The 22,909-nt window shown below is 55.7% G+C and overlaps 1 protein-coding gene across 1 annotated transcript; it reads left to right on the forward strand.

The window, feature by feature from the left end:
- Window positions 1–557: 557 nt before the first annotated feature.
- ZNF775 (zinc finger protein 775) lies at window positions 558–19,398 on the forward strand. The gene is made up of 3 exons (XM_028106176.2): window positions 558–639; window positions 11,289–11,357; window positions 16,990–19,398. The coding sequence occupies exons 2-3, from the start codon at window positions 11,327–11,329 to the stop codon at window positions 18,573–18,575; spliced, it is 1,617 nt and encodes a 538-aa protein (XP_027961977.2). The 5' UTR covers window positions 558–639; window positions 11,289–11,326; the 3' UTR covers window positions 18,576–19,398.
- Window positions 19,399–22,909: the final 3,511 nt, after the last annotated feature.

Consider the following 22,909-nt stretch of genomic DNA (forward strand, 5'->3'; position numbering starts at 1 on the left):
GCAAGTACAGCTTCTCAGCCTAACACTTGGCGTACTGTTGTGCCAGGTGCCACCATGTCACGTGCACACTCGAGTGTGCGCGTCAGGGTGGGGCTCGTGCGTCCTGTGCTCCCGGGCCCCGGCACTAAGAGCGGTGCGGGCTCGTCCCTAAGTCGGACGGAGAGCTGCGGAATGACGGGATCGATTTGAGAGCGCGTCCGCGGGGCCAGAGCCGGAGGGAGAGCCCGGCGGAGGGGAAGAACATGGTGCCGCGGCGCCGTCCGGTCACCAGCACCCGGCCTCGCCCCCGCTCCTCCTCCCCTCGGAGCCCTGAACAAGGGTCCCGAGCCAGCGGCCAAAGCGTTAAAGCCGCGCGGGGGCCCGCGAGGCCCAGCGGGCGGCGAGGTCAGCCCGCCCACCAGGGCTATTGGCTCGGGAGAACAAAGGGGCCGCCCCGCGGGCTTCTCCGATAGGGAGAAGCTGGTCATCTGAGCGGCGCAGCCAATCAGGCGGCGGGACGGCCCCGGGGATGGCCGGCCCGTTAGCCAATCAGGGGGAGGCGCCCGCCCCCGCCTGTCCCGGGACTGGCGGGGCCGGGGAGCCCAGTGCCCAAGTCGCCCCGGGGTGGCAGTTCCCGTTAACCTTAACCACAAAGTCAAGGTATTTATTCCCGTCCCCTCCCTCCGAGTCCCTCCGAATCCGGGCGGGAGGGGCGTGCGGAGGAACGGACCGTGCTGTGGGGCCAGCGCCCGGCCCGCTCCTCGCGCGCTGCCTCCACCCAGCCTCGGGCTGGCGGCGGCCTCGGGGGTCTCGGGGCCCCCTGAGCCCCCGGCGCTGCGGCTCCGAACTTTCCCCGCCCCCACACAGCCCCTGGGGAAAGGGGCCCGGGTCGTGCGTGGGAGGGGGCTGCAGGCCGGGGCAGAGAGCAGGAGGGGGGCCGTGAGAGCGGGAGGGACGGGATGGTGAGCGGGGCCGGGGGGGGGGGGGCGTTGCTGACCCCCGGTCCCTCCGGGCGCGTTCTGCCCAAGCGCTGGCCCTGTGTTCGGGGCTGTGTCAGCTGTGTCGGAAAGACCGAGCTTTTGGAGGGCAGGAACCCCAGTGCTTGCCGCACAGTGACACAGAGTAGGTGCTTAATAAATGATTAAATGAGCGGGCATAAAGATTGGGAGTGCGAACAATGACAGGGAAGCACCACAGAAATTGGAAGTGCGTGCGTGCGTGTGTGTGCGTGTGTGCGCGCGTGTGCGCGCGCGTGTGTGTGTGTGTGTTGGGGGGTGGGGCTCCATTCCAGGAAAATGGGCACAGGAGTCAAGACCTCAGTGGGGGTGGGGGTAGGAGCTGGGGGCTCCTTTCCCCTGTAAGGGCGGAGGAGAATCCGTCCTTTGGGCGGGTGGAGCCTGGAGCGTGGCCTGGTCAGCTGGACCTGGGGTTGGGTGTGGTCAGAGCCCAGGAGCTTGACACTGGCTGATGTCCAGCCTCCACTGTTCTTTTTGGGTCCCTGTATTCATCTGTAAAATGAAGAGATTAGAGGATATTAGTCTCCTTTCAACCCTAAGGTTCCATGAGTCTGTGCTTCTAATCCGTGTTGGATTTAAATTTCTGTATTGTAAGTGTTTCTTTATTAAAATTTTTGTTGATGGTTTACAGCACATGGGACCTTGGGCTGGATGTTGGGGACAGAGAAATACTTCATGTTAAGATGTTTGTAGTTTTGTTGTGGAGACAGATAAATTATTATACCATCTATATGGTAGCGGGCTGCGTGGGTACACAGGTCAAACAGAAGGGCCCCTAACTGAGCCTGGCATATCCAAAAAGGTTTCCCGCTCAGAGTGATCCCTGATCTAGCTGGGCAGAGAAGAGCTGGGCAAGAGTGTTCCAAGACTGGTCACAGGCCAGCCAAGATGCTGCAAGGTCAGGGAGTCACATGTTGGGACAGTGGGGAGCTGGGAGGCAGGAGAAGCAAGCAGAGGCCAGGTTCTAAATGGTCTTGCCGAGAAATTTGTAGCTGAACCTGAAAGTGCTGGGGACCCATTGGGAAGTATTTTGAGCAAAGTAGTAACATGTCCTCATTTTAATTTTAGGGAAATTGCTTTGAGTTCTGGGTGATGAATGGATTGGAGGGGCAAGATAAGCTATAAAACTAGTACAGTCTTTGGGCAAGAAACAGGCCTGACCTGAGGTGGGGCAGTAGGAGATCTTGGAGGTATTAAAAACAGCACTGGTACAACTTAACGATGTATGTGTTGTGACAGTTGTACTCTGGGGTAGTGAAGGGTGGTGGTGGTTTTGAGAGGCCTGATGAAGACCACTGTCTCCCCTGAAGAGGCAAGGGCTACCCGGGACAAAGTGCAGAGCTTGGTGGAGGTGGGGTGACCCATGCACCTGCCCCCTTGGTGAGGGTTAAGCTGAGGAATCCCAGATTTCCTAGTGCAGTGTTGGCTGGGAGGGAAGAATGTGTTCAGAGCGTGCAGGAGACCTTAGGTCTTACTGTCTATGAGGCAATGGATGTCACCTCTGGGCTTTACTTTCCTCATCTGGCAAGCGGGGGGTCGGGGGGAGAAACACTCCTTACTCTTACCCTTTCCAAGCTCTTTTGAATGAAGCAAGGGGTTGGAAAGTGTTTATAAATGAAAATGTGACATCTGTTCAAAGTGTTGTTGGCAGTCAGTTTCATGTCTTGCCTTCAGATCGGGTCATGGGGGTCGGCAGGCCTTGGCGGGCTCCTGAGTCTTGGACCTTGGGCGAGGAATGTGGGTGCTGCTCTCTCCTCTAAAGGGAGACGGGTTAGCAGAGCCTGGGGATGTGGAGGCCACAGGTGAGGGACAGGCATAGAGGCAGGGAGGTGGGGTGGGGCAGTCCCAGCAAAGGGGTGAATGCTGGGTAGGTGGAGGCAGAAGTCCTGGAAGGAGGTACCTCTGAGACTGGCCTGGGGTTACATCTTGGACCTCCGGGAGTGGGGGCAGGCATGATAGGATAAGGCAGCTGCCCCCGCTCTCCATGGACTAGGTTCCCAGGGGACGCTGGTGGAAGCAGGCTGAGGTCATTAAACTGGGCTCTTCTTACCAGGGCAACCCTGAGTTACAGTTATTATAATGTGGGAGGCAAAGAGGGGGTGACGGCAATGTGGTGACCTAAAAATAATTTGTCTTGCACTTTGTGAATGTTTCCCACTGTTCCCCTCCCCCCCTTGCTTGATAGGACAAGTCTATCCATAGGAGTAAGTGTTATTATTTTCCAAATAATCATTTGATAATTTCTGTGGAAGGATGGCCCGCCCTTTCCCTTTGCTCCTCTGACCCCTCTCTTAGGACTGAGGACCACAGTGTTTGGGAGATCGAGGTCTGGAGGTGCTGGAGCAGAAGAGGGGGAAGGGGCAGGGCTTGGAAGAAGGGCAGCCGTGGGAGGTGCACGGGACACTTGATCCAGTGCTGAGTGCGGGTCTGGGGAAGCTGGAGAGGAGGGAGGCCTTCTGGAGGAGCAGGGCGGGGGAGGGGAGAAGAAGGTGGGGTGGAGGCCCTGGAGGGGCTGGGGACTCTTGGAGTCATAGAAGGACCTTGGGCGTGCTCATGCTGGGGTGAGGGATGGAGGTGGGCCTTTAGGCGGTGGCCGTGACACTTGCCTGGGCTGAGCCAGGACCTCTGGGCCTGCTTGTCTGTCTGTGGGCCCGGGGGCCATATAAGATGGGAAGCAGGTCTCCTGGGGCTCTGGCAGCAGCTGCGCTGTGTTTCTGATAGCATTTTAAAGCCACTGGTTTGTGTGTCCTCGTTGGTCATGAACTCTGGATGAGAGGAAGGTGGGAGGTCTGATATGTCCAGTGGACTGTCCAGAGGACAGCCAGGACACAACCCCAGGGGACAGGCCTTGTACAGGAGTGGCATTTGTAGGACGTCCTTGGGGGAGGGCCTGGTGGCTTTGGAACAGGTCCTGGGAGACAGGAGACACTGCCTCCTTCCCCTCAGTGAAGCTGAGGCTTTGAGCCATAGGCCAGCAGAAGCATCCAAAGCTTGTAGCCCAGCCCCCCTGCCTGGCGCTCAGGCCCCCCAGCCTCCAGCCCTGCTTTCCTTACCACCGTCCACATAGCCGCCTCCGCTCCTACCCCGTGAGGTACCCGCACCCAGCCCAGAGCCTACCCCAGGGCTGTTGAGGGTCCAGTGACCTATACAAGGAGCTGTGCACGGCCTTGAAATGGTCCCGACAGGAAAATCTGTGCACACCTCTTCCTCCTGCCAGGCCTGCTCACATTGGGGAGCAGAGTTTGGGGTGACTGGGTGGGTGCTGGGGGCCTCTGAAGATTCTGAAGCAGCTGGAGGAGTGAAAGTTTAGGAAGAGTGAGCAGCAGTGGTCCTTTGCGGGGGGGCTTAGGAAATGGGGAGTGGGTGAGAGAGACACGGCTGGTTTGTAGGCTGTGGGGAGCGCAGTGTGCTGCAGATTGGTCCTGTCCAGTGCTTGAGACAAACCTGTGGGCAGGCCTTTTCAGTCACCTTCACCTTAGGAGCCCAAGGCCCAGAGGTAAAGTGACTTGTCAACCACTGGTGGCTTAGAACTCAGGGCCCTGATTCCCAGTCTAGGCCTGACAGGGGCCTGATGTGAGGGTCCTGAGGAGAGGGCAGCCTTTGGGAGCAGACTCGGCTGAGTCAGGGTCAGCAAAGGTCAGCAGACCCTTTCCCAGGGGAAAGGGTCTGCTGCTTCCTCTGGGGCTAGACCCCCTGCAGGCCGGCCCCGGGAGGGGTCTCTTGCTGCCCTGGGCTTGCCCAGCAGAGCCCAGTTCTCTGTCTATGGCTTTCTGTGCTGGGCCAGCTTCTGCCCAGCCAGCCGCAGCCCTGGCTGCCCCGTGCCATCCCCCACCCCCAGCACAGGGGACCTAACAGGTGACCGTCCCCCATCATACTGCCTCGCTTCCGTCTCCCTGAGTTCCCTTTCTTGGAGCAGTGGGCAGCTGGGAGTGTAACTGTGTGACGCAGAGGCGCACATGTCTGCGCTCACGAGCGCGCTGTGTAGTGTTGGTGCTGCTGTGGTTCGCGCCCGCGCCCTGCTTTCTGTGCGTCTGCAGGTGTATCTGTGGGTTTCTCAGTTTCTTCGTGCTTTACATACAGTTTTGCAGCTGTTCTCTTATGTACAAGCGTCTCCGTATGTTTGCACCTCTGTATGTTTGCATCCGGTTTACTTAGCTGTGTTCAATGTTAGATACGGTGGTTTCTGGATGTGATGGTGTGTGCAGTTAGCGTGTACATCAGTTTCTTCTCAGGTGCCTGTAATTGCATATTGTAGATGAAAACATCCACTGACAGTAATTGCAAGTGGATTCCCAGGCAGAAAACCCCATCACCTTGTCCCTAGATGATTGTCATCAGTGACCAAGGACTGGGGCCAGAGGAGCCCCCTCTTCACTCCTCCACTCATTTATTCATTCATTCAGTATACAGGCACACCTCAGAGATATTGCAGGCTCGTTTCCAGACCCCTGCAGTAAAGCAAATATTGTGATAAAGCAAATCAAGTGAATTTTTTGGTTTCTCAATGCATACGTGTTATGTTTACACAATACAGTATCTGCTACGTATGCAACAGCCTTATGTCTACAGTGACAACGTGCACACCTTCATTAAAAAATACTTTATTGCCAAAACGTGCTGACCATCGTCTGGGCTTTCCGCAGGTCATAATCACTGATCACAGATTCCCCCTCACAAATACAGTAATAATGAACAAGTTTGAAATATTATGAGAATTACCAAAATGTGACACAGAGACAGGAAGTAAGCAAATGCTGTCGGGAAAAATTGTGCCAGTAGACTTGCTCAGCGCAGATTGGCCAAAAACCTTCAGTTTGTAAAACAATGCAACATGTGCGAAGTACAAGAAAGCGAGGTGTGCCTGTAAACAGAGCAAGGCCGCTGCCCTCCAGGAGCTTCCAGTCCTAGTGCAGCGCCATCTGGTGGAGCTTCGGGAACATAGGAATGTCCTCTGCTGTCCTTACAGGAGCTCGGGCTCCATGAGGCTCTTGAGCGCTTGAAATGTGGCCAGTGTGATTGAGAAACTGAATTTAAAATTTAATTTATGTAAACTTGAATAATCATATGTTGGTATAGAAGCCAGACTCCTGAAAAGGAGGGATGGGTCGTTTAAGGTTTGCTAAGTCCTGGACTTTCTTCTAGGAGGTGACATGGCCCCCGAGTAGGAGCTTTGGGGGAGGCAGGTTGACCCCAGTTTGGTTCTGGCTCTATTTCTTACTAGCTCTGTGACCTTGAGGAAATGACTTAACTTCTTGGAGCCATGGGTCCTCAGCCGTAATTGGTCGTGAAGGATGACATGGGCGATGCCTGCTCAGCGTTCGGTGCGCAGTGGTGCTCAACAGCCAGTGGCTCTCTCCCGGTCCATACCGGAGTCTTGGCTGAGCACCCCTTCTTTCCACGGCCAGATCAATATCAGGATTTCAGGGATGTCCTCCATGCCCCTCAATAAATGAGGTTAGGAGAGGCAGAACGTCGGCCCCTAGGGAGCACTCTGAGAGCATCCCTCCAGGGTGAAGGCTGGCTGGAGCCTGAGTGGGGCCACCCCCTTACAAATGCTGTCCTGAGCCACAGTCTTGAGTCTGGTTCCCTGTGAGCAAGCATGGTGGGTCAGGGCAAGGAGACAGAAAGTGGGGCCTGCCTGCAGGGAACCAGGAACTCCCTAGGAAAGAAAGCAGGGAGCGGGCCTGGCAGATTGGAGCATGGGGGGGTGAGGGTGGGAGACTGGGGGGGTGGGCCATGCCCGGTGGACCATGTGGGCTCAGACCAGCTGAGGGGTGGGAAAGATGTGGTTAACGGAAAGGGAGGCCATTTGGGAAGCACGGCAACCTTGCTGGTGTGGCAAAGGGGGTCAGCTTGATGTGGAGGGGGCACTTTGGGAAGAGGACCCCCTGCCCGGGTTTTCCTGTGGGGGCAAGGGGCTGTTGGTGTAGGGGAGCAGTGGTGGCTGGTGGAGGACCTGGGTGTGAGCCCGGTGGGAGCTCATGGCTGAGAAGGACCTGGAAGCTGGGCCTTTTGGCCATGGTTTGGGGAAATGCCACCCCTCCAAGCCTCAGCTCCTGGTGGGTGCATGCGGCCAATCCCCGCGCCACCACTGACCAAGGACACCTGAGTTGCCATCCACTTCCCCTGCCCCGCCTGAGGCCTGATCTGTGAAGAAGGCTGTGCTTGTCTGGTGGAAAAGTTCCAGGGGCCTGAGGTTGGGAGGATGTGGGGAGCCGTGGCCATGTCCCTGAACTGCCCCTCCCATCTGTGGCCTTTCTCTTCCCCCAGCTGCTGTCTACTCCCCTCCCTGCCCCCAGGATTCTGCTGAGAGCAAAGCCCTTCCCCTGCCCCCAGACCTCACCACCTGCTGCTGGGCACAATCCTCGCTTTGTGTGGTCTGGCAGTTGTCGTGCAGCTGCCCCCCCTGGAGGCTTCTCATGGAGGGGGCTCCCATCCCAAGGCAGCCTGACCCAGTGTGGGAGGGCCAGGCCCAGAGCCAGGTGCTGGGAAGGCGGAAGTGGCCAGGGCCTTGTCCCGAGACCCATCCCTGCATGTGTCCCACACTCCACAGAACTTGCTCGGCCAGGAGGGGAGAGGTCACTGGAGACTGGGGTGAGGGCCCTGTGTGATAGGCCAAGCGGCCTTTGGAGACTCAGTGCGGGCACTGGCAGCGGTGTTGGATCGGCCCTGTTGCCTTCTGTGTCTGGCAGGGGCATTTTGCTGGGCAGCCTGCATGCCAGGCCAGGTGAGGGGAGCCATGGGTCAGGGAGGGTGGGTGGGTGGCGGCTAAGAAGGGGCCTGTAGGGCAGCGTAGCAGGGTGGAAGCAGAAGAAGAGGGAAGGTTAGAAAAGATGCAGCTTGGGGGGGGGCCTGGCTGACCTGCAGACACGTGGCTACACGCAGACACTTCCCTCTGTTTGGCTTTCTCAGGGTTTTACCTGCAGATCACCTGCTGGCCTGTTTTCTAGACACATCCCACCTGAGCACACAGTTGGAGGCGGGTCCTCAAGACACGGGGGCCTGCCCCCCATTCCTGTCCTCTGTGCCTCTCCTGTCCCCTGCCCTCTCATTTCTTACTTCTTCCCCTTGGGTCCACGGGGGTCCCCTTCCCTCCTGTGCTTACTGGGACCACTCCGAGCCCTGGTGTGGCTGGGACCGAATACCCAGGGACGCAGGGAGCTGCTCTGTAGCTTGCTGTGAATTATTCATCAAGAATTGAAGCCTTTCTGCCACCTGAGCTGATCTGTAGGTCCCAATACTCCTTGGAAGACAGAATGGATCAAGTAGGACCTATTTGATTGGGCTCAAGAGGCCCGTCGTTGTGTCATGTAGGGGTTCTGTGAATAAGGCCAAGGTCCTACCCTCTGTCTTGAATTGCCCTGGCCTTTGGCCCCTCTGTCTGAGTTTTCCTGAATTAAGGTGCCTCCGCCTTCACCAGTCCTCTGAGCCTCTTTAGGAGGCTTATCTGCGGTGCGTGAGAGGCTTCCCCAAGGCTTGGGACACACAGTAACCTGGAGGAAAGAGGTGGCGCCAAGGCAGGAGCATCCGTGTCCATCCATCCACCCACCCATCCACCCATCCACCCATCCATCCATCCATCCATCCATCCATCCACCCACCCATCCATCCATCCACCCACCCACCCACCCATCCACCCATCCATCCATCCATCCATCCATCCATCCATCCATCCATCCATCCACCCACCCACCCATCCATCCATCCACCCACCCACCCATCCACCCATCCATCCATCCATCCATCCACCCACCCATCCACCCATCCACCCATCCACCCATCCACGCATCCATCCACCCACCCATCCACCCATCCACCCATCCATGCATCCATCCACCCACCCATCCACCCATCCACCCATCCATGCATCCATCCATCCACCCACCCATCCACCCATCCATGCATCCATCCATGCGTCCATCCATCCATCCATCCACCCACCCATCCATCCATCCACCCACCCATCCATCCATCCATCCATCCACCCACCCACCCACCCATCCACCCATCCATGCGTCCATCCATCCACCCATCCATCCATCCATCCATCCACCCACCCACCCATCCATCCATCCATCCATCCACCCACCCACCCACCCATCCATGCATCCATCCATGCGTCCATCCATCCACCCATCCATCCGTCCATTGGGGCTTCCCGCTAGGCCTTTCCCTACCGTCTTCTCCCTGCCTGCTTTTTCTCTGCACCACAGACAGTTTTAGCATCTGTAAGAAACCACAGTAGGGGTGCATAGCATACCCCTGTTGGGGAAAGAGAATTAAAAACAAAATCTCCAGCCAACTCAGAAAAGCTCCCCACAGAAGGAGGAGAAAAAGAGAAGTTTTTTTTTTTTTTAATCGAATAAGCATGAAAGCAGAAAGAGATGCACATCACAGGCAATCCGCTAAGAGATTAGGAAACTGAAGGAGATTCCCCCCCCTTACACAGCCCAGCTGACGCAGCCTGCTGCACACGGTCTCCAGATAAAAGTGTAACTCGTCCTCAGCAAGAGGACTTCCCCAATGGCGCCGTTTGTCACCCAGAGTTCATCCTAAATTCAGCTGGCCATTGGGGTGGCCACCTGTGTTTGCTAACTGCCTTTCTCCCAAGGAACAGGGTGTGTCTCCTATCTTTATGAAGGGGGTAGTTCTGCAGCCTGGAGCCGGGCACCCCCGGAAGTCAGGCCCCCACCCACCCTCCTGTGGGTCACCGTCTCCCTTGGTGTTTACATTTCAAGGAGTTGGCTCCCAGGGCTTGGAGGGAGGTGGGGGCGGGGGTTTGTAAAGCTCACAAGAGGCTTGTGTAACTTTTGGAAAGATTTACATGCCTCTCAAAGGGGCAGAGAGACATTCACAATGACAACTTTTCTTAAGTAAATGCTCTAAAAGAAAGGGCCAGAGTTTTTTTCCCCTTTTGCCCTAAGGAAAATGATTTCTTTTTTAAATTCATATTTGCCCTTATGCCCCTGCCCCCACCTCTCTTGGCAGGGCCCAGGGGTCCCTGCCCGCCTACCCCCCCCCCCCCAGTGGCTGTTGGAAGGGGACCTGGCAGAGGGGAGGGGGGACTCCCTTGGGATGAGGTTTCTTGAGGGCCCAAGGTGGAGAGCAAGAGGAGATGGCTTTTTGTGAGGTGGCTGAGGTGAGGTGCCGGGAAGAAAGCCCTGACCGGGACCTGGAGAAGGCCCTTTGTAGCAGCAGGGGGAGCAGGGCACCTGGGCTGTGTGGGGCAGGTGCCACAGATCCTCACTCGGGCCTTGGCAAGTGTGAGCGCAAGGCGGGTACAGGTGTGTGAAACAACCTTAGGAGAGGCCGCGCATGGCACTGTGTGCAGAAAATGAACCACCCCCCGCTGAGTGCAGGTCAGCCGGCCATCCGGTCAGGCCACACACCACCGGAAGTGCCCTCGGGCTTGGGGCTCTCTCCCAGGCCAGGCGTTCAGCAGTGAGCACGGAAAAGTCCCATCTTCTTGAAAGATGACGGTATATGCAGACAAGTAAATACCAGGTCAGGTGGCGAAAAGTGTCAAGGAGGAATGTGAAGTGGGGTTAGGGTTGTGATAGGGAAGGCTACTTGGAGGAGGGGGCATTGAGGCAGAGACTGAAAGGCGAGTGGCATGCAGGGATCTGGGGGAGAACGCCCCACGTACAGGGGCGGCCAGTGGAGCTTGGGGCCCCCCAGCTGACCTGTCCCTGACAATGAGCCAGTCAGGACGTGCCCAAAACCTTGAGCATTAAAACAAGGAAAAAACATGAGCCCCAGATGGGTGAACTCTTTCACGGGTCTCCCCTCCCAGATGGCTTGGGTGTGATCTTGCATGCAATAGGGACGGGAGGGGACTTTGAAGGAGAGGGGCCGATGAGGGTGTGTTCCAGGGTGACTCCACGACCACTCAGGTGGGTCTCCGGGCTTTGCTGAGTTTCCTAGGGTGGCATCTCTCACCCCCCCACCCTGCTGATATTGAGCCCATGGGTGTGAGGCTCTGGTCTGGGAGTTAGAAGAGCTGGGGCCTCCCCCAGTGCCACCATTCAGCTGGTTCTGTGACTCGGGGCATGTCAGGGGCCCTCCCTGGCCTCAGTTTCCTCCTCATAAAATGGGAATAATGCCTGTTTTACCTGCCTAGCAGGTATGTGTGCAATTTTACAAAAGCCCTGCACTTATGACTGAGGTCAGGGACAGAGAAGCTCTTGAAAAAGAGGGAACACATTCTGTGAGGTGGCAGGAGGGCGGGGGGGGCCCATTTGGTCCTTGTCCCACTGGCCAGCTCTCCTTCCTCTGCCCCCTTCTCACCCACAGACGGCAGGGCAAGCGCTGGTGCCCGGGAGCCTCCGCCGATGGAGTGTGGCCTGGCTGGCGTGAGCACAGGTAAGGGAGCGCAGGGCCCGTGGGAGCCCCCTGCGGCCTCCTCCGCCAGGCCCAGCTTCCCCGCCCTGGCCCCTGTCCTGCCCCTGTGTGTGAGGTGCTGCCCTCACTAGGAGCCTGTGGGCTGTAGAATTGCAGAGCGGGACCAGGAGGTGGAAGGTCACATCAAAGAAGGCAAAGAAGACCGACTTCGGGAGCTAAGAAAATGACAAAAGGCCACCCTTCCTCGCTAGGCAAGGGGACGCGCACACACCCGTGCAGAAAGCCGGGTGGGAGGGCGAGTGAGGCGTTTGCTAACTGCTGGTGGTCACGCTGATCTAACATTGAAAACCAGCGCTCTGGGTTAAGATGATCCCTGTTGGGATTTGATCAGAAAAGTGCCTTTGGTTTGGTCCATGAAAGCTTCCTGGGGTTGCTCAGAGTTCACGGGCTGCGGAGAGGAAAACAGGCAGGCAGTTTTGGTGTCTGCCAGGCAGGTGCTGCTGTGAGCGGAGAGTCCTGCGCTCTGGGCACAAGGCCCCCAAGCCCCCAGCATCCCTGGCCTCCTCACCACCCTGCTGCCCAATGGCTCTGGTCCTGGGGGAGGGGGCAGGGGCCGTCCCTGGGAACGCCGCCCCTTGGCTCAGTGACTCTGGTTTCTTTACCTCCCCTCCCCTCCAGGGCCTTGCCCCACAGTCCCCAGAGCCCCAGCCTTCCAGGATAATCATCACAATGAACCTAAGATGGAGACAAAAATCAGGCAGTAGGGCAATGAAGGAATGAAGCTTCCAGCTCAGAGGGGGCGGGGTGTCTACACGGATACCGCACATCCTGGGGCTGGCTCCTGACGCAGACTTCAGGAGCACAGTCACCCCACTTCCCAGGCCAGCTCCCCACCACTCCCATGTCACTTCGAAGGCTGGGAGCCCCCGGGGTGTGCATGTGTGAGAGCATGAGAGATGCTGATGTTATCATAATTACGGTAAAACCGAGGACAGGTGGTTCCAGACGTTTTAGCAGAAGGAACCTTTTCCCAGGGAAACTTACAAGTAACTCCTAGTTCAGGCATGAGAGATGTGTCGGCCAGGGCCCTCTCCCTCACCTCTGGCTGCTTCTGAGGTGCCCTGGGGTCTTAGGGAAGAGGTGGGAGAACACCAGCTTTGACCCTGGAGGTTGGAGGCACTGGGGGGTTGGTCACCTGCTGGCCAGGCTTAGGGAGGGAGGGACTCTTTCTGGATGGCCAAAGTTTTCAGTTAATTACGAGCTTACCTCTTTTTTTAAATTTTTTTTTTCTATTTATTTTCTGTGTTTTTTTCTTATTGTGATCAAATATACACAATGTGAAATTTACCGTTTCAACCATGTTTAAGCATCCGAGCCCATGGTATTAGGTACACTCACATGGTTGTGCAAGCACCACCATCTCCAGAACATTTTCATCGCCCCAGAAACTCTGTCCCCATTGAGCAACAGCTCCCCATATAGCACCTTTGTATTTTATCTGAACCATTTAGAATTTTTTTTTTTTTTAATTATCCTTTTTATGATGACAGAGGAGCTGAACCTTTGTTTTAGGACTCCTTCCACAGACAGGCCAGGGCCTGTTTTCTTTGTGTTAATACCTGAGCCCCGAGGGAAGGTGTGCCTGATGACCGAAGTCCCTGTGCACACACTTCAGAGGGGCCTATGCTCGCACAGCCCACTCACTTGTGTCTGCTCTGGGCCTGAAAGCAGCGGTCAGGAATGTTCTCTGGGCTTCCAGGCCAGGCCCATCTTTTTGGCCGGAGAGGGCTTGCCTCCCCAGCCATCAGCCGCCATGATAACATCAAGGCCAGGTTTAATCAGAGCAAGGCAGTGACTTCTGTGGGGCTCTGGGGCATTAATTGGGACCCCGTTACTTGGGGACAGCAATGCCCCGCTCACCTGAGTATATTTTGGATTCACTACCCGACCACCAATTTGGACACCTATCGCCTTAAATACTTCTGCTGGCCAACATTTCAGGACATCTAAAGAAATCCTCTTATAGTCAAGTAAACTTACTAGAGTCGGGTATTCAATTCCTGCCCGTGTGCAGCTTAAATCACCACTTTCATCTTCAAAGTATGACTCCTGCTAAAATGATTTCTCACAACCAAGCACCTGGGGAGGCCTTCCAGGGTCATGTTGCCAGGAGGGAAAGTGGCCCCTCACAGGTACTATCTGGGCCCCCACCCTCCCACCCCATCCCCACAGTCACCACATCTGCTTCCTTGTCCTCATGGTGGCCAGTGAGGCTGTGGAGGGGGGCCAGGCTCTTTGGCCCTGGAAACCCCAGATTCTTTTTTTCTTTTTTTTTTTAAAGATATACACTCGTTCTCCTCAGTAGTTTCTGGGTGCTAGAAACATCTGTGTGCAGGTTTCTGTGTAGACAGAAGTTTTCAGCTCCTTGGGGAAAATAACCAGGGGAGGGATTGCTTATGTGGAAAGAGTATGTTTTGTTTTGTCAGAAACTGCCAAACTGTTTTCCAAAGTGGCTGCATTGTGCAGCATCCCCAGCAGCAGAGAATGACGGTCCCTGTGTCTCCACATCCCCGCCAGCATCCGGTGTTGGCAATGTTCTGGGTTTTGCCCATCCCCATGGGTGTGTGGTTGGTAGTATTTTAGCTTTCGAAGTTGTATAAGCCAAATTCTTCCTTGCTCATTTTTAGAGTTTTCTGCATGGTTTGTGTACATCAGAAATTTTGTAATTCACTTAATTAGGGTTACACTGAATTTAAACATGGTTTTGGAGTGAAGAACTTCCTTCTCATCTAGGAATATGATGTATCTGTCCTTTTAGTTACATTTTCTTTATCCTTTCAGTAACATTTAATAGCTTCCTTGATATAAGTGTATGTATGTTAGATCTCATCCCAGTTATTTTATAGCTTTTATTGCCATTTTTAAAATTTATGAATTTTTATATGTTTTTGTGTCTGGCAAGCTTGCCGAAACTCTTATTTATTTGTCAGGGAGAGACAGAGGAAGCACAAGCAGGGGGAGCGGCAGGCAGAGGCAGAGGGAAAAGGCAGGCTCCCTGCTGAGCAAGGAGCCTGATGCGGGACTTGATCCCAGGACTTTGGGATCATGACCTGAGCCAAAGGCAGACGCTTAACCGACTCAGCCACTCAGGCATCCCGTGAAACTCTTTTTTTTTTTTTTTTTTTTAAGATTTATTTATTTTAGAGAGAGAAAGAGAGGGCAGGGGGGAGCAGCAGAGGGAGAGAGAGAATCCTGAAGCAGACTCCCGGCTGAGTGTGGAGCCCGACACAGTGCTTGATCCCAGGACCCTGAGATCACGACCTGAGCCAAAATCAAGAGTCCGCCGCTTAACCCACTGAGCCACCCAGGCACCACCCCGCTGAAACTCTTATTTCTAATATATTGTCAGTAGATTCTCTTGTACATTCTATATTAATAATTATCTGCAAATGACACTTCTCTTTTCCCTTCCAATATTTACACATATTTTTCTTTTCTCCCCCATGCTTTGGCTAGTTCCTCAAGGACAATGTTGAAGAGTGGCAGTGACCCTGAGCATCATCTTGTTCCTCACCTGAATGGGCTTCTAATCCCTTGCCTTTGGTTATAACATTTGCTGCAGTTTCTAGTACAGCTTCTTTGTCAGCCTAGGAAAGTTTCCTCATAGGCCTGGTTTGCTGAGAGCTTCCTGCCTCCTCCCTCCATCCCTTCTTCCTTCTCTCCCTCCAGAAATGATAATTGGACTTGATCATATGACATTTTTACATGGATTGAGATTGTCAGGTTTTGCCTGTTTAGAAAGTCAGTGTCACGAACTATATTGAGCCATCTTTGCTTTCCCAGGGAAGATCCAGCAAGGTCATGATATGTTGTTTTTTTTAATGCTGCTGAACTTGCTTTGCCAATGGTTTTGCTTGTTTGTTTTTGGTGTCTGCTTTCAAATGCTAACCCTATAATTTCTTGCCTGCTCTGCCCTTGTCTTGTTGACACTGGATCATGCTAGCCTGTGGGCTCCCTACCCCCCTTGTCACTGTCAGCATTTATATAAGCTTTGGATAACCCTTCCCTTGAAATTTTAGTAGAAACTGTTTTTACAGTTAAGGGGCCTCTTTGCCATTTTTGAGGTAGAATGTTAGCTGTCTTTTCTGTCTCTTTTAGGACATGTTTTTTTTTTTTTCTTTTTCCCCCCTCTTCTTGAGTTATTTTTGTTAATTTATATGGTCTCACAGAATCATCCCTTTTATATAGATTTTTTTCAAATTGATACAACATTTCTGCCTTAGTATTTTAGGATTTTCAGAATCGTTTTTATATCTCTGTGTTCCCTTACCCTGTAGTTTCTGCTTTTATCTACTAATTCCTTCCTCCTACTTCCCTCGGGTTTATTTTGTTGTTTTTTAAATATCAGAACTTATTTAGAGTTTCTCTTTTTTTGTTGCCAACTCTTTTATTTCACCTACTTTTTACTAAATGTAAACTTTTTGTTGAAGTGTAACACAGAAAAGTGTACCGATCACAAGCTCTATACATTCTCTTATAAAGTGAACGTGTGCATGAAACCAGCACCTAGATCGAGAGAGGGAACAATGGGGCCCCTGGGTGGCTCCGTCCATTAAGCTTCTGACTCTCGATTTCGGCTCAGGTCCTGATCTCAGGGTCATGAGAGCGAGCCCTGTGTCCAGCTCCATGGAGCCTGCTTAAGGTTCTCTCCCTCTCCCTCGGCCCCCACTCTCCCCTGCTTGGGCTCTCTTGCTTAAAACAAAAACAAAAACAAAAACAAAAACAAAACCAAAACATTGCCAGGCCCCCTCAGGCCCCCTTTCCAGCCACAGCGCACCGTCCCTAGGTGGCAGTTTTGCTGACTTCGAACTTGTAAGTTAGTTTTGCCAGCCTTTGACCTTCCTGTAAGTGGAATCCCACAGGCTGTATGTAGTGTCTGTGGCAGGCCTCTTCCATCGCGGCGTGGGTCCATGAGCGAGGGGGACAAGGCAGCCCTGAAGACCTGAGCTTGCTGTGTGTGTGTGTGGGGGGGGGACTCCTGAGACTGAAGTAGAGAGGGGCCTAGGAAGGGCAGGACAACACCTCTTCTGGGTGCTCAGACCTTTCCAGCCTCCTTTCTCGTTCTTGGTTTTGTTGAAGAAAGGGAAGTTGCCAAACAGCCAAGGTGGAAGAAGGTGAGGCACTCTGGCCGCGTGGCTCCTGCCATGGAGAGCCTGCCTGTGAAATGGAGCTTGGTCACCCCACTACTGGGGGACTGGGCATGCACTCACTTAGCAAGCTCCCAGCGCATGGGTCCTCTTAGCAAAAGAGTGAGAAGCTTTGAAGCGTGGCCATTTTCTGCTTGCTTCCCTGGGTGGGAACCCAGATCTTCCTTGCCTCCTGGGGCCTCCGGGTGGAGAAGGCGGGGCAGTGGGTGTGGACTTGGAACTGCAGCGTCTCTTCCTTTCTTGTACTTTTCCTTCTGCACATCCCAAGCTGCCTTTCTCTGACTGTCCTCGCTCCCTTCTCCCCTCGTGTCCTCTTGCGTGCTCTCTTCAGCATCCTTTCCTCCCGCCGCGTTTTCTGTGCTCCGCCCACCCGGCACTTCCTTCCCGCCTGCCCACCGGGCAGTGAATGACTCTCCCCGTCCTCTCTCTCCCTTTGCCTCTGGCAGGAGATGGGCTGGTGATGAAGATCAAGCCAGAGAAGCCAGAGTGGATGCTGCAGACGCTGGTGCCGCAGGCCGAGCTTTCCGAGAAGGATAAGGAAAACATCTTCCAGCAGCATCGGAGCCTCCCGCCATGCCAGACCATGGGGAAGCCTCGGGCCTTGGGGGGACAGGAGGAGACAGGGGGTCCAAGGTGGGCCCCTCCCACTGAGCAGGCGGCGGGGCTGGCAGGCCGGGCTCTTTCTGCCGGCGAGGGTCACTTTGTGTGCCTGGACTGCGGGAAGAGGTTCAGCTGGTGGTCATCCTTGAAGATCCACCAGCGCACCCACACCGGGGAGAAGCCGTACCTGTGCGGCAAGTGCGGCAAGAGCTTCAGCCAGAAGCCCAACCTGGCGCGCCACCAGCGGCACCACACGGGCGAGCGGCCCTTCTGCTGCCCCGAGTGCGCGAGGCGCTTTAGCCAGAAGCAGCACCTGCTCAAGCACCAGAAGACCCACTCGCGGCCCGCCACCCACTCGTGCCCCGAGTGCGCGCGCTGCTTCCGCCACCAGGTGGGCCTCCGCATCCACCAGCGCGCGCACGCCCGGGACCGCCAGGGCGCCCGCGCCGGGCTGCAGGAGTTGCTGCGGGACGCCGCCGCCCGCCGGGGCTGTCGCCTGCGGCCCGGGCCGCCGCGGGGCCGCCCCGAGTGGGCCTGGCTGGGGCTCTGCCAGGGCTGGTGGCGCCAGGCGGGGGCCCGGGCCGCAGTCGCCGCCGCCGCGGGGCCGGGTGAGCAGCGCCAGTTCATCTGCAACGAGTGCGGCAAGAGCTTCACGTGGTGGTCGTCCCTGAACATCCACCAGCGCATCCACACGGGCGAGCGGCCCTACCCGTGTCCCGAGTGCGGCCGCCGCTTCAGCCAGAAGCCCAACCTGACGCGGCACCTGCGCAACCACACGGGCGAGCGGCCGCACCCCTGCCTGCACTGCGGCCGCAGCTTCCGCCAGAAGCAGCACCTGCTCAAGCACCAGCGCACGCACCTGCCAGGCGCCCAGGCGGCGCGCTGCCCTAGCTGCGGCCAGAGCTGCCCGAGCCGCGCGGCGCTGCGGGCCCACCAGCGCGCGCACGCCGTCCCCGCCGCCGAGCCGCCGCGCCCCGGGCCCGCCGTGCGGGACGCGGCGCCGCGCTCCGAGCCGCAGGCCGAGGCGCCCCCGGGCCTGTCGGCGCTGCCGCCGCCGGGGCGCGACCCCCAGCCAGCCCGGGGCCTGGGGGGCGTGCCGTGGGGCCGGGCGCGGGCCGGCCTGAGCGCGCCGGCCGAGTCCCGCCAGTTCATCTGCAACGAGTGCGGCAAGAGCTTCTCGTGGTGGTCGGCGCTCACCATCCACCAGCGCATCCACACCGGCGAGCGGCCCTACCCGTGCCCCGAGTGCGGCCGCCGCTTCAGCCAGAAGCCCAACCTGACGCGGCACCGGCGCAACCACACGGGCGAGCGGCCCTACCTGTGCTCCGCGTGTGGCCGTGGCTTCAGCCAGAAGCAGCACCTGCTTAAGCACCAGCGTGTGCACCGGGGGGCCCTGGCGCCCACCTCCAGCGCCAAGGACCAGGCTCTTTAGTGCGCCCGGACCCAAGCAGACGCGTGGTGGGGGTGGGAGGGGATGTTTGTAGGGGGGGTGCGCGGCCAGGAATGGTGGTTTTTACGACCCCTGGGGGTAGAACCCTGTGAAAGGGTGATTTCCTCAAGGCTCCGAAGGCTAGAGAACAGAATTCCAGAAGCATCCCAAAGGGGACAGTCCCAGGGTGGGCTGAGGGAGGAGGTAGGATGAAACAGATCTCACTCCAGAGCCTGGATGTGTCTGTTGGTGCCTCAGACGGGGGACCGCAGGCCTCAGGCCCCAGTGAGGGGGTGTCAGGGCTCTGGGAGAGGCTCCCCAGTGTGAAATGGCCCAGGGCTGGACTGATGAGCTGTAGCAGCAGCCTGTCACATGCAGGCTGCCGGATGGCCAGAGGCCAGTCTATTGGGGGAGTTTCAACAGACTTACTGATAGCAAGGATGGAAGCCAGCTGTGGTGGCTGAGGAGGGGCAAGCATGGTCCCAGTGCTAAGGCAGTGCCTGGCACTTAATGGCCATTCAGTGCATATCTTTGGAAGGAGTGAATGGTTCCCTGGTCCTTCTCAACCATGAGTGCCCCAAAGCACAAGGTGCTGTCGTGGTGGGCGGGACCTTAGGCCTGGTATGTGTGTGGTGGTCAGACCGGGGTGTAAGAGGGGTGGTGGCAGCTGCGGTTTGGTAGCTTGGGGAGGGACCTGCAGCAGGAAAGAACCGCGTGTGCTGCCCCTACTTAGCAGCCCAGGGGTGCTCCCGATGGCTGTCATTGACTTGGGTCTTTATCAATGCCAGTGTTGCCGAAGAGAAAAATGAAGGATTGACTGTCTCAAGTGGTCTTGTCCTTTGTAAGCCTCCCTTTTGGAACTCTAAGTCTGTGTGTGCTCTGGGGTATCCATTTGCCCCCAGGACCAGGACGGGGACCTTTGGCCATGAGCCTAGCAATTCCCCATGTCAGGTTCTTGCTGGGGGTGGAGGGCAGTATTCTTTTGCCCTCTCCAAACCAATCTGGTATCTTCCCACATACCCTCCTCAACCTCTGCTCCCCAGAGGTCCCTTCCAAAGTAAGGTGCTGGGGCCCTGGCACTGACAGGAGGACCCAGGGCTCCAGTCTGGGCCTGTGGCCTTGGATGGTGTCCTCCTGTAGGAGGGGAGGGAATTGCAGAGAGAGAGCTGTAGGGTTGGATGGCCGGGAGGTGGGAGGTAAAAGGGGGGACCTTGTCTGCCTGCGTCCCAGGGGCCTGCCAGCTTCTCTGAACTCAGGGAAATGCTGGATTTCACCTGGCTTCCGGTTGGTCCGTCACCACTTTCTCAGATTCTGTTGAATTTCTTTCATCTGGCAGGGGCTGTAATTGTAGCATCACAGAAAGACCTGGGGAGGTGATCCAGTGTGCCCAGGGAACACAGAGCCAGGAATATGGTCAGCGCTCAGCTGGGCCGCCCACTCCTGGGCCAGGTCTTGCTTGCATCACAAACCCTGCTGTGTGAACTCTCCCACTGGGCGAGCTGTGCCTGGTGGTTGCCGCCCATGTGAGAGCTGGGCTTTCAGCCCAGCAGGGTTTTTCTAGGCCCTAGGTGCTCTCCTACCTTCCCGGAATGCCCGCCCCCTCATGCAACTCCTCTCCCAGCCTGCCCTGCTCAGGGAGGCCCAGTGCCCTGGATCTCAGCAAAACCTACTTTACACATGGACCATTTGCTTCTTCCACTTTGCCACTTAGCAAATCCTGAGACCCAGTCAAGCAAGCCCGCTTCCTCCAGGAAGGCATCCCAGAGTACCACTCCTGCGTTGGAAAGCTGCTGTCTGCAAGGCTGGACCTGCCAGACCCTGGAGCCCCATGGAATCAGGCGCCTGAGGGGCAGTGCAGGCAGCCACTGAAGATCTCAGTCAGGTGGGACTTTCTGTACGATCCAAGGTGTCCTCATCCACACATGGCCTCTGTTTAATGATCAGGCCAATCCAACAGCTGTGTTGGTAGGACTTGGGGTTAATGAGGCCTAAGCACAGCTTTCTTACCCATGCAAATTCATGAGATTTGTTCACTAACCCAAGGTGACTGATCCTCACAGATGGGTGCTTTGGGTCACGGGGGGGGGGGGGGACAGGGCCACATCCATTAGAGCGAAGAATTGTTGAGATGTACACCCCATTGGCTAGATCAGGGGATGGCATTCACTGATTCAGTAACAAGCTTACTGTGTGCCAGGCACTTGGGCAGCCATAACAAAGTACCACAGACTGGGGGCTGGGGCAACAGACGTTTATTTCTCAGTGTGGAGGCAGGGAGTCCAAGATCAAGGTGCTGGCAGATTCGGTTATTGGCGAGGGCCCACTTCCTGGCCTGCAGGTGACCACCACCTCCCTGTGTCCTCACATGGCAGGGGGAGGGGGGAGCGGGGAGCGTGCCCTCCGGTATCTCTTCTTGTAAGGACACTAATCTCATCAAGGAAGATCCCAGTCTCACAACCTCATCGAAACCTCATTGCCCTGGAAAGGACCTAGCTCTGAATGCCATCACATTGGGGGGGAGGGGTTCAGGACTTCAATATATGAATTTGGAGGGGGACACAATTCAGCCAATAGCAGCCATGGTCCCTATTCCTTAAGGAGTTCACGCACCTTCATGGGAAATCACTAATACACCGTAGCTCAGTCAGCTCTTGAATAAATTGTCCCAGCCCCAGCTCCCTGACAAAAACTTTCTTGTTCACTATGTCATTTAGCCTCACCGTGAAGTCAGTGACCGTGGCAGGGCGGTGATACAGGGAAGGGGGATGCTGTGGTGAGAATGGCCCACCAGGTCATGTCACAAACCAAGGGCAGATCCCAGGCCTCCTGTTAGCCAAGCCCCTTCCACTGCCACAATTGCCGGCTTCTCCAAGGGTGGCCTGGCATTGTCGACTTCAATTGTCATCCCCCTTCATTGTAAAATAATAAAACTAGGCCAGGGAATGCTTAGGAAGAGGCACGTCATAAAATCAGACAAGAAGGTCAGATCTATCTTAGTGGTTTACAATCCCACATACTCTAGAGTATACTGAGATAAAAGGGTTTCACAGGCGAACAGGAAACAACCATAAGCAGATCAAGATCTTAAAGGACTTCTATCCCGTCCACTTCCAGGTAAGTGCAGGTCTGGGGTGGGGACCCACAGCCAAGCTTCTAACGGGCCAGCTGAGCTTGGTGGAGCTGCGGTTCCTGGAACTGCCTGCGTCATCCTGCGTTAGAAGCAGGCTGGGAGCTAAGAAAAATTACCTAGGAACTGGGAAAATGGTGGTTCTTTGGCAAGCAACCTAAGCTTCGAGTCGGCCAGCCAGCTGGCAGCCTCCTCAGGAGGTTTGGGCTTCCTGTTTGCCCAGCCCCAGCCCCGGGGAGCTGCCGGAGGGAGATGAGGCTGGGAGGCCAGTGGGCAGGTGCACGGACAGGGAGAGAGTGGGACCTTTTGATAAGAGGAGAAGAGTTGGGGCCAGAAACAGTATGTTCTCACATGTCACTGCTCCTACTGGATCATGGCAGAGAAGAAAATGAATGCCATCCTATAGGTTGTCCCTTGGGTTAAAAAGAGAGTGGTGCCTTCTAGGTTACTCAGATCTGGAGGGGGTGGGGCCCTAGACAGGCACTGTCCGGGTAGAAATTTCTGGAATGAGGAAAATGTTCTATAACTGGGCCATCCAATACCATAGCCACCAGCCACGTGCGGCTACTGAGTACTTAAAATGTGGCGTGTGAGGCTGAGGAACTGAATTTAAAATTTAATTTTAATTAGTTAACTAAGCCACGTGTGGCTCTTGGACAATATAGCTCTAGGAATAATGCTCCTATTAAGAAGTAGAAATGTTGTCTCTCTCCCTGCCACCACTCAAATCTAGAAAGAGCTTTCTCTTGTCGTTGGGAGCCATGGATGTAGCCAGACAGTTCTGGGGCTAAATTCTGGCTTTACCGTGTAGGCTGTGGAACCCTGTACAGGTCACCTCTGTAAAGCTTGTAGTACAGCGCCTGGCACAGCAAACACAATAAGTAGCAGTTACCATCATTATTTTAACAAGCCCCATGTGTGGCTACATGCACAGCATTTATACAAGTGCAAGTTTACTATGGAAAGAGAAGAACAGGGTTTTCCCCAAACAGAGCTCCATCCCATAAGGAGGAAGTCTCCACCTGTATTAAATAGGCTAGCTGCATGTTTAAGAACTTGGCTGAATTGACCCTAGGTCACATCTTGGGTTTTAATGTCAAGGAAAGAGAACTTTGGAGCAGATGAGACCTTGCACCCACAGCCCCACATATCCAATGGGGCGTCTGCAGTGTCTCCCAGTCCTCGATGCCGGGGCTGTGGCTTTGCCTGC

Source organism: Eumetopias jubatus, unplaced genomic scaffold (assembly GCF_037043125.1).
Source record: "Eumetopias jubatus isolate StellerSeaLion01/CBP00866 unplaced genomic scaffold, mEumJub1_p1.0 scaffold_14, whole genome shotgun sequence".
Lineage (NCBI taxonomy): Eukaryota > Metazoa > Chordata > Mammalia > Carnivora > Otariidae > Eumetopias > Eumetopias jubatus.